Here is a 14,788-nt window from a genome sequence, read left to right as displayed (position 1 = left end):
CTAGGATAAATGGAGCCATCCAGTCTGTACTCTTTTTGTCTGAATTTACTCAGGATAATTATTTTGAGATTCATCCATTTTGCTGTGTGTATCAGTAGTGATTTCTTTTTATTGCTGAGAGATACTTCATTGTCTGGTTGCACCACTCCTTATCCATTCATCTGTTGATGGACATTTGGGTTGTTTCCAGTTACTCCATATCAAGCTACAATGAATATTTGGGTACACATCTTTGTATGGACATATACTTTTATTTCTCTTGAGTGAATACTTAGGAGTGGAATGGTTGGGTCATTTGGTAGATGTATGTTAACTTTTTTTTTTTTTTTTTAACATATTTATTGGAGTATAATTGCTTTACAATGGTGTGTTGTATGTTAACTTTTAAAAAGCTGCCAGGGCTTCCCTGGTGGCGCAGTGGTTGAGAATCCGCCTGCCAATGCAGGGGACACGGGTTCGAGCCCTGGTCTGGGAAGATCCCACATGCCGCGGAGCAACTAGGCCCGTGAGCCACAATTACTGAGCCTGCGCGTCTGGAGCCTGTGCTCCGCAACAAGAGAGGCCACGATAGTGAGAGGCCCGCGCACCGCGATGAAGAGTGGCCCCCGCTTGCCCCAACTATAGAAAGCCCTCGCACAGAAACAAAGACCCAACACAGCCATAAATAAATAAATAAAAAATTAAAAAAAAAAAAAAAGCTGCCAGAGTGTTTTCCAAAGTGATTGTTTTATTTTACATTCCCCACCAGAGAGTTCTAGTTTTTCCACATCCTTGCCAACATTTGGTATGGTCAGTCTTTTTCATTTTGGCTGTCTAATAGGTGCGTAGTGGTATTACATTGTGGTTTTAATTTGTATTTCTCTAATGTCTGATGATGTTGGGCATCTATCATGTGCTTATTTGCCATTTGTGTATTGTCTTTGGTGAAGTATTTGTTCACCTCTTTTGCTTAATTTTTTCTTTATTGGGTTGTTTACTTTCTTATTACTGAGTTTAGGCTTCTTTATATATTCTGGATCCAAGTTTTTTATTAGATAGATGATTTGCAAATATTTTTCCCAGTCTGTGACTTGTTCTTAATTTTAATACAGTATAATTGATCAGTTTAGAAGTTTTGTAGTTTTAGATTTTACATCTAAGTTTATGATCCATTTTGCGGTAACATTTGCATATGGTGTGAGAGTTAAAGTTCATTTTGTTTTTCGTATATGGATAGCAGTTGTACAAGCAGTATTTGTTGAAAACACTAAACTTTCTCCACTCAATTGCCTTTTTTTCTAAAATCAATTACCCCATGTACGTGTGGGTCTATTTTTGTACTCTCTATCCTGTACAATTGATCTGTTTATCTATCATGATGTCAGTAACACACTGTATTGGTTACTGAAACATGGTAAGTCTTGAAGTCAGGTAGTGTATGTTTTCAACTTCATTCTTTTCAAAGTTTTGGCTATTGTATGTCCTTTGCACTTCCATATGGAATTTTAGAATTTGGTTGTCAATTTATACAAAAAAACCCTGCTGGCATTTTGGTTGGGATTCTGTTGACTCTGTAGATCAGTTTGGGAAGAATTGCCGTCTTGAAAATATTGAGCTTTTCGGTTCATGAGCACCACCTCGCCATTTATTTAAGTCTTCTCTCTCTCAGCCATGTTTTGAAGTTTTCAGTATGCAGGTCTGGCACATCTTCTGTTAAATTTATTCCTAAGTGCTTCATGTTTTTTATGCTATTGTTAATGGTATTAAAAAAATTTTTTTTTTCCAGTTTCTGGTTGTTGCTAATACGTAGAAATATAATTGATTTTGGCATATTGATGTTTTATCCTGCATTCTTGCTAAATAAATTATTAGTTCTGGTAGCTTTTTTGTAGATTCCATAGGATTTTCTTCATAGATGATTGTGTTGTCTTTGTGTAAAGACAGAAAAGAAACTTTTTCCTTTTCAATCTGGATGCAGTTTATTTCTACTTTTTTGTTCTGTGGCACTGGTTAAACCTCTTAGGACCATGTCCAATGGATGTTTAGAGAGTAGACATCTTGCTTTGTCCCTGATGACCCAATGTTTCTTGAATTTTTAAAATTCTAGTGTCATAGTTTTAAAGGGTGTTTTGATGACTGTATTCTAGGTTTGCTGCCAGTGTCCCAATATCATGTGTAATATGGTGAAACACTGCCTTCCTAATTTAACTATAGAACGAGGTAATTCCAAATTGTTCCATCTGTGTCACTGACTATTGAAACTAGTTAATTTAAATTTACAACTTAGAAGAGTGTTGGTCTGTATGTTAGTATGTTTTATATCTTAATAAGTCAATGTGGGGTATTAATATAAAAGTTAATGGTTTCTTTAATATTATGGAAGAAAAATGGCTAAATAATTTTGTCATGATTGGCTCAGGTGACGCTTATAAATAGGCCTTTGAGGGAGGAATCTCTGTGATCATTTTGTACTAAGTTGGATTGTTTGCATTTTTATTTTGGTAGGTTAATAGTCCTAGGATGGACCTGACACTTGCTGAACTTCAGGAAATGGCATCTCGCCAGCAACAACAGATTGAGGCCCAGCAACAAATGCTGGCCACTAAGGTAATACCGTGTTTTCAAACACCTAACAGGCCGCTCCTGTTAATGTGTGTGTAAAGCCGTTTACGTTCCATCCTCACTAGTAAACCAGTTACCTCATACATACGTGCTGATACCATCAACCCGAAAGGTATCTGCTTTCTTCTCTTCACTACAGCATTGTGTAGAAATCTTAAATCATCCAGTTGTTCCAAATCTTCCTGACCACCATTCTGATCAGAGTTAACCGTGCTATGTTGAGTATCAGTAAAACAGGAACAGCGGAAAGAACCTCTCAGCTTTGCTTGTAGGCACTACTCTGGGCTAACCTTGTCCTGAATCATTACTACAGCAAGAGGAGCTTGCTGCTCTCGCTAACCTGTCCCCAGCTGCTGCTTGGCCCTGGTAACAGGCTGCTTGCCTTTATCTGGGGACATTCTTCACCCACCACCTAATTCTCATCCTGCCCTTGGACAGAGAAGACATGGGAAGCCTCTCCATTTCTATCAAAACCAGTCTCCCTGCTGCTGCTCCTGCCAGCCACGGGCTTCTGGTCTAAACCAGATGTTGTCAGACTTTGTCTGTAAAGAGCTGAGATATTTTAGGCTTTGCAGGCTGTGCTGTCTCAGCTCTGCAGTTGTAGCAGGAAGGCAGCCATAGACAATAGGTAAACGAATGGGTGTGGCAGTGTGCCTAGAAAACTTTACTTACAACCCGGATAGCAAGCTGGATGTCGCCTGCAGGTCTGCCAGCCCCTGGTCTAAATACCCAGTCTCTGCCACCGACCAGTCTTTGAGGGACTGTAAGTTCACTTGGGGTGAACAACTTGAGGGTTTGAGTAGCAAGGTCCCCAGCAGGGCTTTGAAGGGATGGCCAGGAATTCTTTAAGGTGGTTCTCAACATGCACGGTGGCCTTCCCTGTAATACTTCCTAGGGTTTCGGCGCATCCTTTCTACTTTTGATGCCAGACACCAGCTTTTTTCAAAATCATGTATATCATTGCTTCTCAAACTTTAATATGAATATGAATCACCTAGGGATCTTGTTAAAAATGCATATTTTGATTCAGTAGGTGTGGGTTGGAGTCTGACATTTTGCATTTCTAACAAGGTCCCATGTGATGCTGACGCAGCATTCCTTGAGTTGCAAGGACATGAATTCAAAGAAAAAGGTTGATTGTTAACAGAATAAATCTCTACCCTCAGGGTCTTATTTTGAAACTATTTCTGTGTTATTTGTATGCTTTAGGCATATTAATCTGTGAAGTTTACCCTTGATTATAAATTGTGTGGCTCTATTACTCAGTTAAAAATTTTAATATAATAGAAATAAAATTGTAAGTTGCATTATTGCAGTTTTCTAAAGGCACTAAGTAGTTCTTTAGCTCTTTTCTAAGTGTATTGAGTGTGTACTAACTATGTACGATACTGTAAACAGAGATTTCCATTTCACATTGCATTTAATCCTCACTGTAGCCCTAGGAGCACTAGTGATGATCTCATTTTATAGGTGAAGACACAGACTTGTGGATTTGGTGAGATTATGTAATTTGCCCAAAGTCTCACAGCTAATAAGTGGCAGAGCTTGGGTTTGAACCCAAATTGGACTTCGAAGTGTATCATTTAACAGCTTTCTTTTACTGCCTCCCCCCTCTACATGAGCTCCTTCTTAAAATTATAGCCGCAGCTCATGAAAACTAGTTCAAGGATCACTGCTTGCTTGCTGCACAAGGACCACTTGGATAAAAACACTGATTCCTGGATCTTACCCCCTAAGAGGTAGATTCTAGGCTTGGGCCCGGGAGAGTCTGTTTTTCACAAACTCCCCAGGTGGTTCTCATAGCAGCGTGTAGGACAGATGGTGAGACCAGAGCAATGCCACCGGTGTACCTCTGCCTGGGCACCTCAGGGCGTGGTTAGATTAATTGTGGGTTAGTGGTCTGCTGTTTAAAAGGACATGCCTGATGATGGCTTATATCTTCAGGAACAGCGCTTAAAGTTTTTGAAACAGCAAGATCAGCGTCAACAGCAACAAGCTGCTGAACAGGAAAAGCTTAAGAGGCTCAAAGAAATAGCTGAGAATCAGGAAGCTAAGCTGAAAAAAGTGAGAGCACTTAAAGGCCACGTGGAACAGAAGAGGCTAAGCAACGGGAAACTTGGTGAGTTGCTCCCATTTGGTTTACCTCAGTGCTAAACGCTACAGTGTTAAACTGTTTGGGTGTAAGAAAATGCATTGGTATAAGAAAACACGTTGGTGTAGGAAGTTTATATAAATTTGCAGTAAGGAAGAAGAATAAGATGAGACTCTGTATGTAGATCAACTTAAAAGGATTTTTTGGGAAAAGTATAATTCACTGCAGTTTTGATGCTGCTGGTTCCCCCTGAATTGAATTCAGCTGTTGAATGTTTTAGACGAGGTTTCCAAGTTCCCTTTGGAAAACGTAGTAGTAGTAGTAGTAGTAGTAGTTTCCACCCCCCCCATTTATTTATTTATTTATTTGGTTGCACCAGGTCATAGTTGCAGCAGGCAGGCTCCTTAGTTGTGACTCCAGGGCTCCTTAGTTGTGGCATGCGAACTCTTAGTTGCGGCATGCATGTGGGATCTAGTTCCCTGACCAAGGATTGAACCCAGGTCCCCTGCATTGAAGTCCTCTTTCTTCTCTCTGTTTTTTGACTGAAAATTTGATGAAGGTAAGGATTTTTATGCATATAATGGCTCCATCTAATACAATACCATTTTAATTAAAATTGTAGTGATTTGATTTACAGATGTCTGTTTGATTTAGAAGTGCTTATAAAGGAATAGGTTGATTCTAGGACATTTCTGAAAATTTTGTCTACTTTTTATGAGGAAGTTTATGGTACATCCTGGTTGCCCGGGAAGCAGTCCGTTCTCATTTTTCTTTTCAACTACCGTTGCTTTTCTCATTCTTACTTTAGTGGAGGAAATTGAACAGATGAATAGTTTGTTCCAGCAAAAGCAGAGGGAGCTCGTTCTGGCTGTGTCAAAAGTAGAGGAACTTACAAGACAGCTAGAGATGCTCAAGAACGGCAGGATTGATGGTCACCATGACAACCAGTCCGCGGTGGCAGAGCTTGATCGGCTCTACAAGGAGCTGCAGGTAAACTGTGGCCGCCTGTGACATTCAGTGGCACATTCTCTCTAGGATGACAGCGTTGTCCACATAAGCGGCAGGAAGTCCTGGATTTCAGCCTCTTTTCCTTAAAGCGGGGAGAGGGAGGAAGACCTTAACCCCACAGAATCCAGAATAAACTTTATATACCTCAAACAGGAAATCTGAGGTGTTCCTTATGACCACAGCTGGTGGTCCAACACTTAATTTTAAACCATGAGTTGGGAAGTGTGGAGGGACCTTACATTTTTAGAAATTGTATAATAGCGAACCGTGTGATTATCTGTTTGAGAAATTTTTCTTCCTACTCCTTGGCTACCTTTTTTTCCCTTAATTTTATTCAGTTAAGAAACAAACTGAACCAGGAGCAGAATGCCAAGCTGCAACAACAGAGGGAGTGCTTGAATAAGCGCAATTCAGAAGTGGCGGTCATGGACAAGCGTGTTAATGAGCTCAGGGACCGGCTGTGGAAGAAGAAGGCGGCCCTGCAGCAGAAAGAGAACCTTCCAGTAAGTGCGCTGTTGGCAGGGGTCGGGAGGAGGGGACGATGACCATCCCAGTGAGGTCAGTACTTGGAGCAGCATCTTCAGAATCATTGCTCGGTGCGTCCTCCGGAAAGGGACGGGACCTGTGACTTCTTGAAAGAGAATCCACTGTTCTTATACTTCTAATATTATCACCTACATAGCTCTGCTCTTTTTTCTAATTCTTGTAATAAAGTGTGGGTGAGAGTTCACCATGGGGTGTTTCTGTCTGGGGACATCTCTTGTAGATTTGGTGGCTAGATCCTGAAAATGCCGGTTTTTAACACAATTATGAACACGTCACGGGCTTTTCTGAGTCAGATCCAGCCTGACTTGCAATACTAAAGGCTCTGTGCTTTCTCCTAAGGTTTCGTCTGATGGACACCTGCCCCAGCCGGGGGCGTCGGGGCCGAGTCGAGTGGCTGCGGTCGGTCCCTATATCCAGTCGTCGACTATGCCCCGGATCCCCTCGAGGCCTGAGCTTCTGGTGAAGCCAGCCCTGCCCGATGGGCCTGGGGCCACGCAGGCTTCCGAGGGGTCCATGAAAGTCCAGACACTGCCCAACATGAGATCTGGGGCCGCTTCACAACTGAAAGGTAAAACCAGGCATTTCCAAGTCCTTCCAGGGCTTAGCTGCTCCCGTGCTCACTATGATTTTCCCCCAAGTTTGAGTTATTTATTTATTTGTTTGTTTTTGTATACCTTTCTTTTATTTGTGCTTCACAGCAAGTCTTTTTTTTTTTTTTTTTAATCTAGATTTTTTTTTTTTCTCCAAGTTTGAGTTTAAAAGGATGTCTTCCTATCCCTTGTTCATGTGGCAATTCTAAGAATCTCCTTGTGTTCTTTGGGGTTAAGAAATGATAATTTTCTTAACCCTAAGTAATAATAGGGTTCTGTTCAGGAAATGAAATAAAACATCAGGTTTTTGAAAACCTGGAAATTGTTTTGAATTCCTTCTCGTTAATAAGGAAATTTCGATCTGATGTTAATAACTGAGAACTTTCCTTGCGGTATAAAAACTCCAGATATGTCAGTGGTGTCGTCTCCACAGACTGCGAGACAGTGGGTCCATTCTGTTGATGATTGGTGTTTGCTATTCGTATATGTTTTTGTGTGAGAATTTGCCTGATGATAATTTTTAGAATAAAGGTAAACATATTGGGAGATAAAAGTGAAAGTAACAGAGGCTCCTTGTGTTAGTGGTCTTTGCATTCTGTGTGTAGTCCTCAGATACTTGGCCGGGGGCAGGGGGCAGGTGCAAGCCAGACTTTTATAATAGGAGGAAAAAATGAAGGCAGAGTTGTAGGAAAAGCAGGGCAAAAAACATCCTTTAATGAGCTTATTAAACTGACCCCTGGAGAAAAAAAAAATAGAATCGTCTCTTTTCCCTAACCACTATCATGTGTAAATAATAGCTAACTTTAAAATTATTTATTATTTACCACTGTGAAGCAGTAGTGCTGCATAGTCTGGGTTTTATTGTAGAAAGAGTTAGTTTTGTCTTTTTAAGGAAAAATGAAAGCTATGGCTTTGAAACTTAAATACCAGTGTAGAAAAAAACCTGAATACTCTGATTTACCCAAGACTGTGGTCAGAGTCATGGGCTGAAAGTCCGTGTTTTTGCTTTTGTTGTGTGTGCATCACTTGTGGTAGTTATGTAAGACACACCGGAGAGCCCTTGGTCTGCTAGATTGGATTTCTGGGTGGGATGGTGACGTTTTCTTACCTGGGGAGGAGTAATGCGTCCTTGCTGCTTCAAACGGACTTTCTGTTGATCGTGATTAATTTGTTTGAGTTAGCAGGAACACTCTTAAATTACAAGTATAAAATCTGATGTTTTCTAAGTAAGTTTACTGGGGTTTTTGTGAGTCTGAGATTTTAACCAATTTTTAGAGATTTAACTTCTTAGCAGTAAAGTGAACCATTAAACATCTCCTTAGAATGCCGGGTAGTTGCAGTTGCTTTTCTGTGTTCTAGGCTCTAAAATCCATCTGCTTGGCCCTGATTGGACTCCTCCGAATGCAGATCTTTTCTCGAGCCAACAAGCCTCTGCTTCTGTGTCCAAGAGCTCTGGGAACGCTCCAGACCAAGGTGAGGTTTACTTGTGCTGTTGCTGAATATTCTGTTTTGGCCATCTAAAGGTTCTGTGTATTCTTTTTTAGATAGCTTATTTTCTAGTGTGTTAAGACCAGGGACTGTGTTTATTTCCAGAACAGCTTCATTTAACCAGGGAATTAAGGTACTAGCATTGTAGTGTTGGGTTATCCTTTAATCAACTTAGTTTAAAAATAGAAGAGCATTTAATGGGTATAGGTTTGAGGAGAGAGAAACATGTGTGAATAAGAAATTTTATTACAAGCAGTTTATTAGTGTGATTCTTTTTTTTCCCTGTCTTCTTCAGCTGATGATGGGGAGGTTCCGCTGAGGGAGAAGGAGAAGAAAGTGCGTCCCTTTTCAATGTTTGACACCGTGGACCAGTCTGCTGCCCCACCCGCCTTTGGTACCCTGAGGAAGAACCAGAGCAGTGAAGATATCTTGCGGGATGCTCAGGTACTTGAGAATATCCCAGTTTTAAGATTTAATGGTAATTCTATATACATTTTTTTTTTTTTTTTTTTGAAGAGAGAAAGTATTATGTAAGGGAGAGAAAAAAACAAAAATCTATCTGGGAGATTAGAAAATACAACAGCATTCTGTTATTTTAAATTCTGTTGCTTGAGTATATTTGTGGTCTCACATCATACTGGAACATGACTAACATGCTTGCTTCTGGGTCATGTTTTGTATGATTCTCTAAAAAAATACTGGTGCATTGAAGAACATTGTGTTTGTGCTGCTCAGTTACCTTGTTTCTTCAAAATTCGGAGCTTAGGTTATGTCAAGCAATCTGATGATGAATCTCCCATAACTGTTAGGATCCCAGCCTTTGACAGCCAGTCTATGGCTGCATGCTCCAAGTTAGGAGTTTTTTTTAACCACGTGGCCCAGATTGCGTGCAGTTCCGATGAACGAGAATGGTTTTCAGTTATCGGTGCCATCCGTGAATATGTAAAATGGCAGTTAAAAGTTTTCAAGTGGCCACTTACAGTTGCCCAAATAGGAAGGGGCAATGCGGAGGAAGTCGTACGGGGCAGGAATTGTATTGCATTACTGAAGTCCCTTTTACGTGTGATTAAGTTCAGAGATTTAAAAGTTTTTAATGATTTTTAAACGTAGAGCTAGTCTTTTCAGTCTGTACTTAACATTTGTGAAGTTTAGGTTGTCTGGAACATCCTGTATACCCAGTTAACACAGTATTTTAATTGGCTGTTGTGTGTGTTTACAGGCTGCAAATAAGAATGTGGCTAAGGTACCACCTCCTGTTCCATCAAAACCAAAACAGATTAATTTGCCTTATTTTGGACAAACTAATCAGTCGCCATCAGACATTAAGCCAGATGGAAACCCTCAGCAGTCGTCAGCGGCTGTTGCATCCATGGGAAACAAACCCAAACCAGCAGGGCAGCAGCAGAGGGTCCTGCTGGCCGCCAGCATCCCTTCAGGTGGCCAAGCAGACCAGACCCTTCCTCCAGGTTCTAAGCAAGAGAGTCCCCCTGCTGCTGCTGTCCGGCCCTTCACGCCTCAGCCTTCCAAGGACACCCTCCTTCCGCCCTTCAGGAAACCCCAGACCGTGGCCGCCAGCTCCATATACTCCATGTATACCCAGCACCAGGCTCCCGGCAAAAACTTCCAGCAGGCCGTGCAGAGCGCGTTGACCAAGTCCCATTCCCGAGGGCCCCACTTTCCGAGCGGTAAGATCCTTGGTCTCATCTTCACCTGCGTGGATGTGTTTCCATCCTACAACCAGAGCTGCCGTCGATCAGTAAACAGCACAGTGACTTGTACCTCTTTTGACTGATGCTTTTGTCCTAGAGATTTGTTTCATTTTGGCTTCTGTTCTTCATGGGGAGTTTAAAAGAGTTTGTGCTCAATGTCAGCTACTGTAGTAGCTGAAGATGGTAGGTGAATAAAATGAAATAAATATGAAAATTGATGAATAAAACCTATAGCGATGACATAGCCTTCTGTGTTGAATTTCCTGTGTGCGTTTGTTTCCTGCTCACGGACGAGCTCCTCGGTGAGTGGGGAAAAGTGCCTGCAGGGGATCGCTGCGCAGAGGGAGGTGTCTTCACTCTAGGTCTGACCAGATGTTCTTGGTGCATAGAGGATTAGACAACTGCCTCTGTATATGTTTTTTTTTTTTTAATGTTTTCTACTATATTTTAAGTTGTTCTAATGAGGACACAGTTACTAGTTAAATACAAAACACAAAAAGATTACTTTGTGTTCAACATACATAATTTGGTAACTTGTTGGGTTCTTTCTAAGAGTCATTAGTTTATGGGACTGGAATAAAATTCACTATGTTTTAATGGAATGAAAATGGCTTTCTAGTTATGAAATAAGCACGTAATTGTGGCCCAAAATGTCATGAAAGTAATTACACAGCAGAGCATTAGTATATATGCTACATCTTACTCTTTTTCATGAGTCTGGTGAAAACTGCTAATATAATAATTCGGGAATTAGATAATGATGATGTAATCAGAATGTTTAAGGAGAACAGTTTTGGTAAATAGAAGTGGTTATTAATAATTTTATAAGCCAAATGATTTCTCACATTGATTTCCTTTTGAAAATTGTGAAAGATGGGATAGTGCATGTTTAGTTTTAATCTGGACACGTGAAAGGATCACCAGTTTTCACTGATTCTAAATTCTTTTCACATTTTGACATTTTATTTATTTATTTTTATTTTAATTTTTTTTTTTACATTTTGACATTTTAAATTTGGATACTACGGTCTGATTTCTTACAATTATAATTGACAGCATTTTCTTTCATACTGGTACATAAAATAATGGTACCTCTTTACAATCAATGAGGGTTTTGATTCTGTAATTAGTTTATTACGCAACGACGGAAACCTTGCTTTGTCGTTTGTTATTTTTAAAAATTAGTTGTATTGAAGGGTATTATGTAATAACTATGAAATTAAAAGAGGCTTTAATTATTGTTAGCTATGTCTGTTATTTGCTAGTTTTGTTTAATTAATACTAATCAGGGCTTTTTTTCCATTTCCAATTAGTTTATGGCAAGCCTGTGATTGCTACTGCCCAGAACCCACAGCAGCTCCCAGAGAACATTTATTCCAATACCCAGGGCAAACCTGGCAGCCCGGAACCTGAAACAGAGCCCATTTCTTCAGTTCAGGAGACCCATGAAAACGAAAGAATTCCTAGGCCACTGAGCCCAACCAAATTACTGCCTTTCTTATCTAATCCTTACCGAAACCAGAGCGATGCTGACCTAGAAGCCCTGCGAAAGAAACTGTCGAACGCACCACGGCCACTAAAGAAACGCAGCTCTATTACAGAGCCAGAGGGTCCTAATGGGCCGAATATTCAGAAACTTCTGTATCAGAGGACCACCATCGCCGCCATGGAGACCATCTCCGTCCCGGCGCACCCATCCAAGTCCACTTCTGGGACTGCCAGCCCGGAAAGCCCAGTGGAGATCCAGAATCCATATTTGCACGTGGAGCCAGAGAAGGAGGCGCTCCCTCTGGCCCCTGAGCCGGTGTCCCCGGAGGAAGCAGGGAGCGCCAGTACAGAGAGCAGTGACCTGCCCGCTCCTTCTCCGGGCCTTGAGTATGAACCTGAAGGAGTCCCAGACAGCAGTCCAAGTTTCCAGAACAACGTGGAAGATCCAAACCCAGAGGCTCCCCCTCTGCTTGAAGTGTACCTCGAGGAGTACCCCCCCTACCCACCCCCGCCATACCCGTCTGGGGAACCAGAAGGCCCAGGAGAAGACCCTGTGAGCCTGCGTCCGCCTGAGATCACTGGGCAGGTTTCTCTGCCTCCTGTAAGTACTGTGGTGTCTTGTGGTCACTGCAGAAACCTTTTGTCTTGTCACAGCTTTCTAGGTGGCTAGTTGTCACTACTCAGTGAGACACCAGTGAGTACTTACAGCCGGCCATTCACAAAAGATGGTCTGTGTTTAAACTGCCTATTGTAGCAAATGTGTTCTACAACTTGCCCTTTATCTTACAGTTCTCTTGGTACAGAGTGGATCTTATAAATGTTATCAAAACGCAATATATTCAGCATCACAAACATTTTCATTTTGGGGGAAGAACCCCTTTCTTTATGAAGGAAACAAAGTTTTGCTCTTATACCTATAAACACCATGTTTGCTGTTTCTTCTCTAGCTGGTGTCACATATTATGGAAGGTAACACTGGGAATGAAAAGACCTGGATTTGGAACTTTCGATCACTAGTTTAGCTCTGTGAAATCAGGCAGATGGTTTAACTTCTCTCATTGGTGATATCACTCTTTCAAACTTTTCTTTTTCTAGCAGTGAAATTTATTTTCAATGTCATATTTAGGTGGAACCTCAAACTTCCAATGCTGATAAAATTGGAAGGGTTCTGGATGAAATGGGGGCTGGGGGAGGTAACTGAGCAGAGAGTGGGGTGGACCCTCTTTAGCTTCTTCTTCTCCTTCAGCCTGGTTTGAAGTCTCTGGGTATCATGGAGATCCCTCAGGTTTCCTTGTGCTCTGACATTAAGTTATTCTATTTCAGTACTTGTGATTGGTCTGTTCATATTTTCTGTTTCTTCCTCGTTCAGTCTTGGAAGATTGTACCTTTCTAAGAATTGGTCCATTTCTTCTAGTGTGGACAGTCATTTTATTGGCATGTAGTTGCCTGTAGTAGTCTCTTATGGTCCTTTGTATATCTGCGGTGTCGGTTGTAACTTCTCCTTTTTCATTTCTAATTTTGTTGATTTGGGCCCTCTCCCTTTTTTTCTTGGCGAGTCTGGCTAAAGGTTTATCAGTTTTGTTTATCTTTTCAAAGAGCCAGCTTTTAGTTTCATTGATCTTTTCTGTTGTTTTCTTTGTCTCTACTTCATTTATTTCTGCTCTGATCTTTATGATTTCTTTTCTTCTGCTAACTTTGGGTTTTGTTTATTTTTCCTTCTCTAGTTGCTTTAGATATAAGGTTAGGTTGTTTGAGGTTTTTCTTGTTTCCTGAGGTAAGTTTGTATCACTGTAAACTTCACTCTTAGAGCTGCTTTTGCCACGTCCCATAACTTTTGGATGACGCTAAGTTATTCTAAAGCTTTGTATGTTTTGACTTGGGCGTGTCTTCTGCACTCCTTCCAAATATTAAGTTTTTCTTTGGAAGTTTATTATGTCACTTTGAAATAGGTGAGAGAAGATCAGAATCCCAAAATGTCTTTAAAGTTGGTTTTTTCAGAGTTTAGTTTGAAGTCATTTTGTTTCAGTAGGATGCCAAGATACGAATTTTTAAAACCTGGGCAAAAGCACAATAGCATATTGTAAGGATTTTTTTTTAAAGTGCGTTATATGTTTGATCCCTTATTACATCTCTTAGATGTGGTAGAAGTCAAAGATAATGATTATCCAAAGTTGCCTCAACTACTAGTTTACAGTCGACATTTGTTTAAAAGTTCTATATGGTAAACATTGAGTTCTAGTGAAAAAAGTTTTAAAATAGAGGTTAACACTTTTTTAACAATTCTGTGCTTCTGTGTCATGAGGCGTGATTCTCTTTGAGTTAAACATGCGAGATTCTGTTATTCTCTTCCTAGGAAAATGATCTATAAACTTTTTCCTTCTTGGTTGAAGTAAAATAGAAGCCACTATCTCGTACTGTTGTTTGAAAGTGGGTATGATTGTATTGTTTATGAGTTGTATTATCTCAGCCATGTAATATTTTCTCTTGTTTTCTTTTTTTCAAGAGACAGAAACATTTTAGCCATTGTACATTTGTGAAGTATATTCATTGCTACTTAACGTTTTTCAAAACTCAATAGTTTTCCACATCTGAAATATAAAGAAGTATATGTAGCATATCATACCCTAGGAAATGTTTCCACTCTGTTGGTTGTGTTTAAGAAACCTATCTTATAGGATGTTAGATCTAGTTTTAACATTTGCCTTATTTTTTTAAGCCTGACGTATTAAAGTGTAGAAAAGATGGTTAATTTACCCATGTGTCTTGGAGTACAGTTAAATTTTTAAATATAAAATAGTGATAGCATTTTAAGACTTGTAGGATTCCTCCCTGGTATGTCTAAGACAGACTAATAATCTTTATTTTTTTCCTTCATAATATGCTCCACTCCCCTTCCCCCTAGGAGGCATTATGTTGGATATGGTTAAAAGGAGGGGCTTTGAAGAAGCCAGATTCCTTGGATTTGAATTCCAGCTCTGATGTTTACTGGCTGTGTGCCTCAACTTCCTTATCTGTATAATGGGATAATAGGGTTTTCGAGAGGAATAAATGAATAATCATTCAATAAATGTCAACTCTCACAATTCTCAGTTTGTGCTCTTGCCCAGTTTAATAATGTGGGGTTAGCGCTACTGTATTAGGTAATTTAAAGACCAATCTTGGCTAATTTTGATCCTTGACGGAGAACCAGCCTACTTCCTACTGCAGATTATACTCTTAGCGCGTGTTACCCAAATGTAGTTTTCACTAGGCTTTAAAGAGTTAGC

General features: G+C 40.3%; 1 protein-coding gene across 2 annotated transcripts in view; it reads left to right on the top strand.

The window, feature by feature from the left end:
- Positions 1-14,788, top strand: part of TP53BP2 (tumor protein p53 binding protein 2) — a 66,134-nt gene that overhangs the window by 40,090 nt on the left and 11,256 nt on the right. For both annotated transcript variants that reach the window (XM_082426165.1, XM_082426164.1), the window contains 9 exons: positions 2,485-2,586; positions 4,546-4,720; positions 5,502-5,683; positions 6,040-6,204; positions 6,587-6,815; positions 8,197-8,310; positions 8,621-8,769; positions 9,545-10,010; positions 11,348-12,123. In XM_082426165.1, coding sequence (XP_082282291.1) covers positions 2,485-2,586; positions 4,546-4,720; positions 5,502-5,683; positions 6,040-6,204; positions 6,587-6,815; positions 8,197-8,310; positions 8,621-8,769; positions 9,545-10,010; positions 11,348-12,123 — 2,358 coding nt within the window. The remainder of the gene's footprint in view (positions 1-2,484; positions 2,587-4,545; positions 4,721-5,501; positions 5,684-6,039; positions 6,205-6,586; positions 6,816-8,196; positions 8,311-8,620; positions 8,770-9,544; positions 10,011-11,347; positions 12,124-14,788) is intronic.

The sequence above is a fragment of the Balaenoptera physalus genome, assembly GCF_965194825.1.
Source record: "Balaenoptera physalus genome assembly, chromosome: 1".
In the NCBI taxonomy this organism is placed as follows: Eukaryota; Metazoa; Chordata; class Mammalia; order Artiodactyla; family Balaenopteridae; genus Balaenoptera; species Balaenoptera physalus.
The sequence above is the reverse complement of the archived record's forward strand: the minus strand, read 5'-3'. Positions and strand labels throughout refer to the sequence as shown.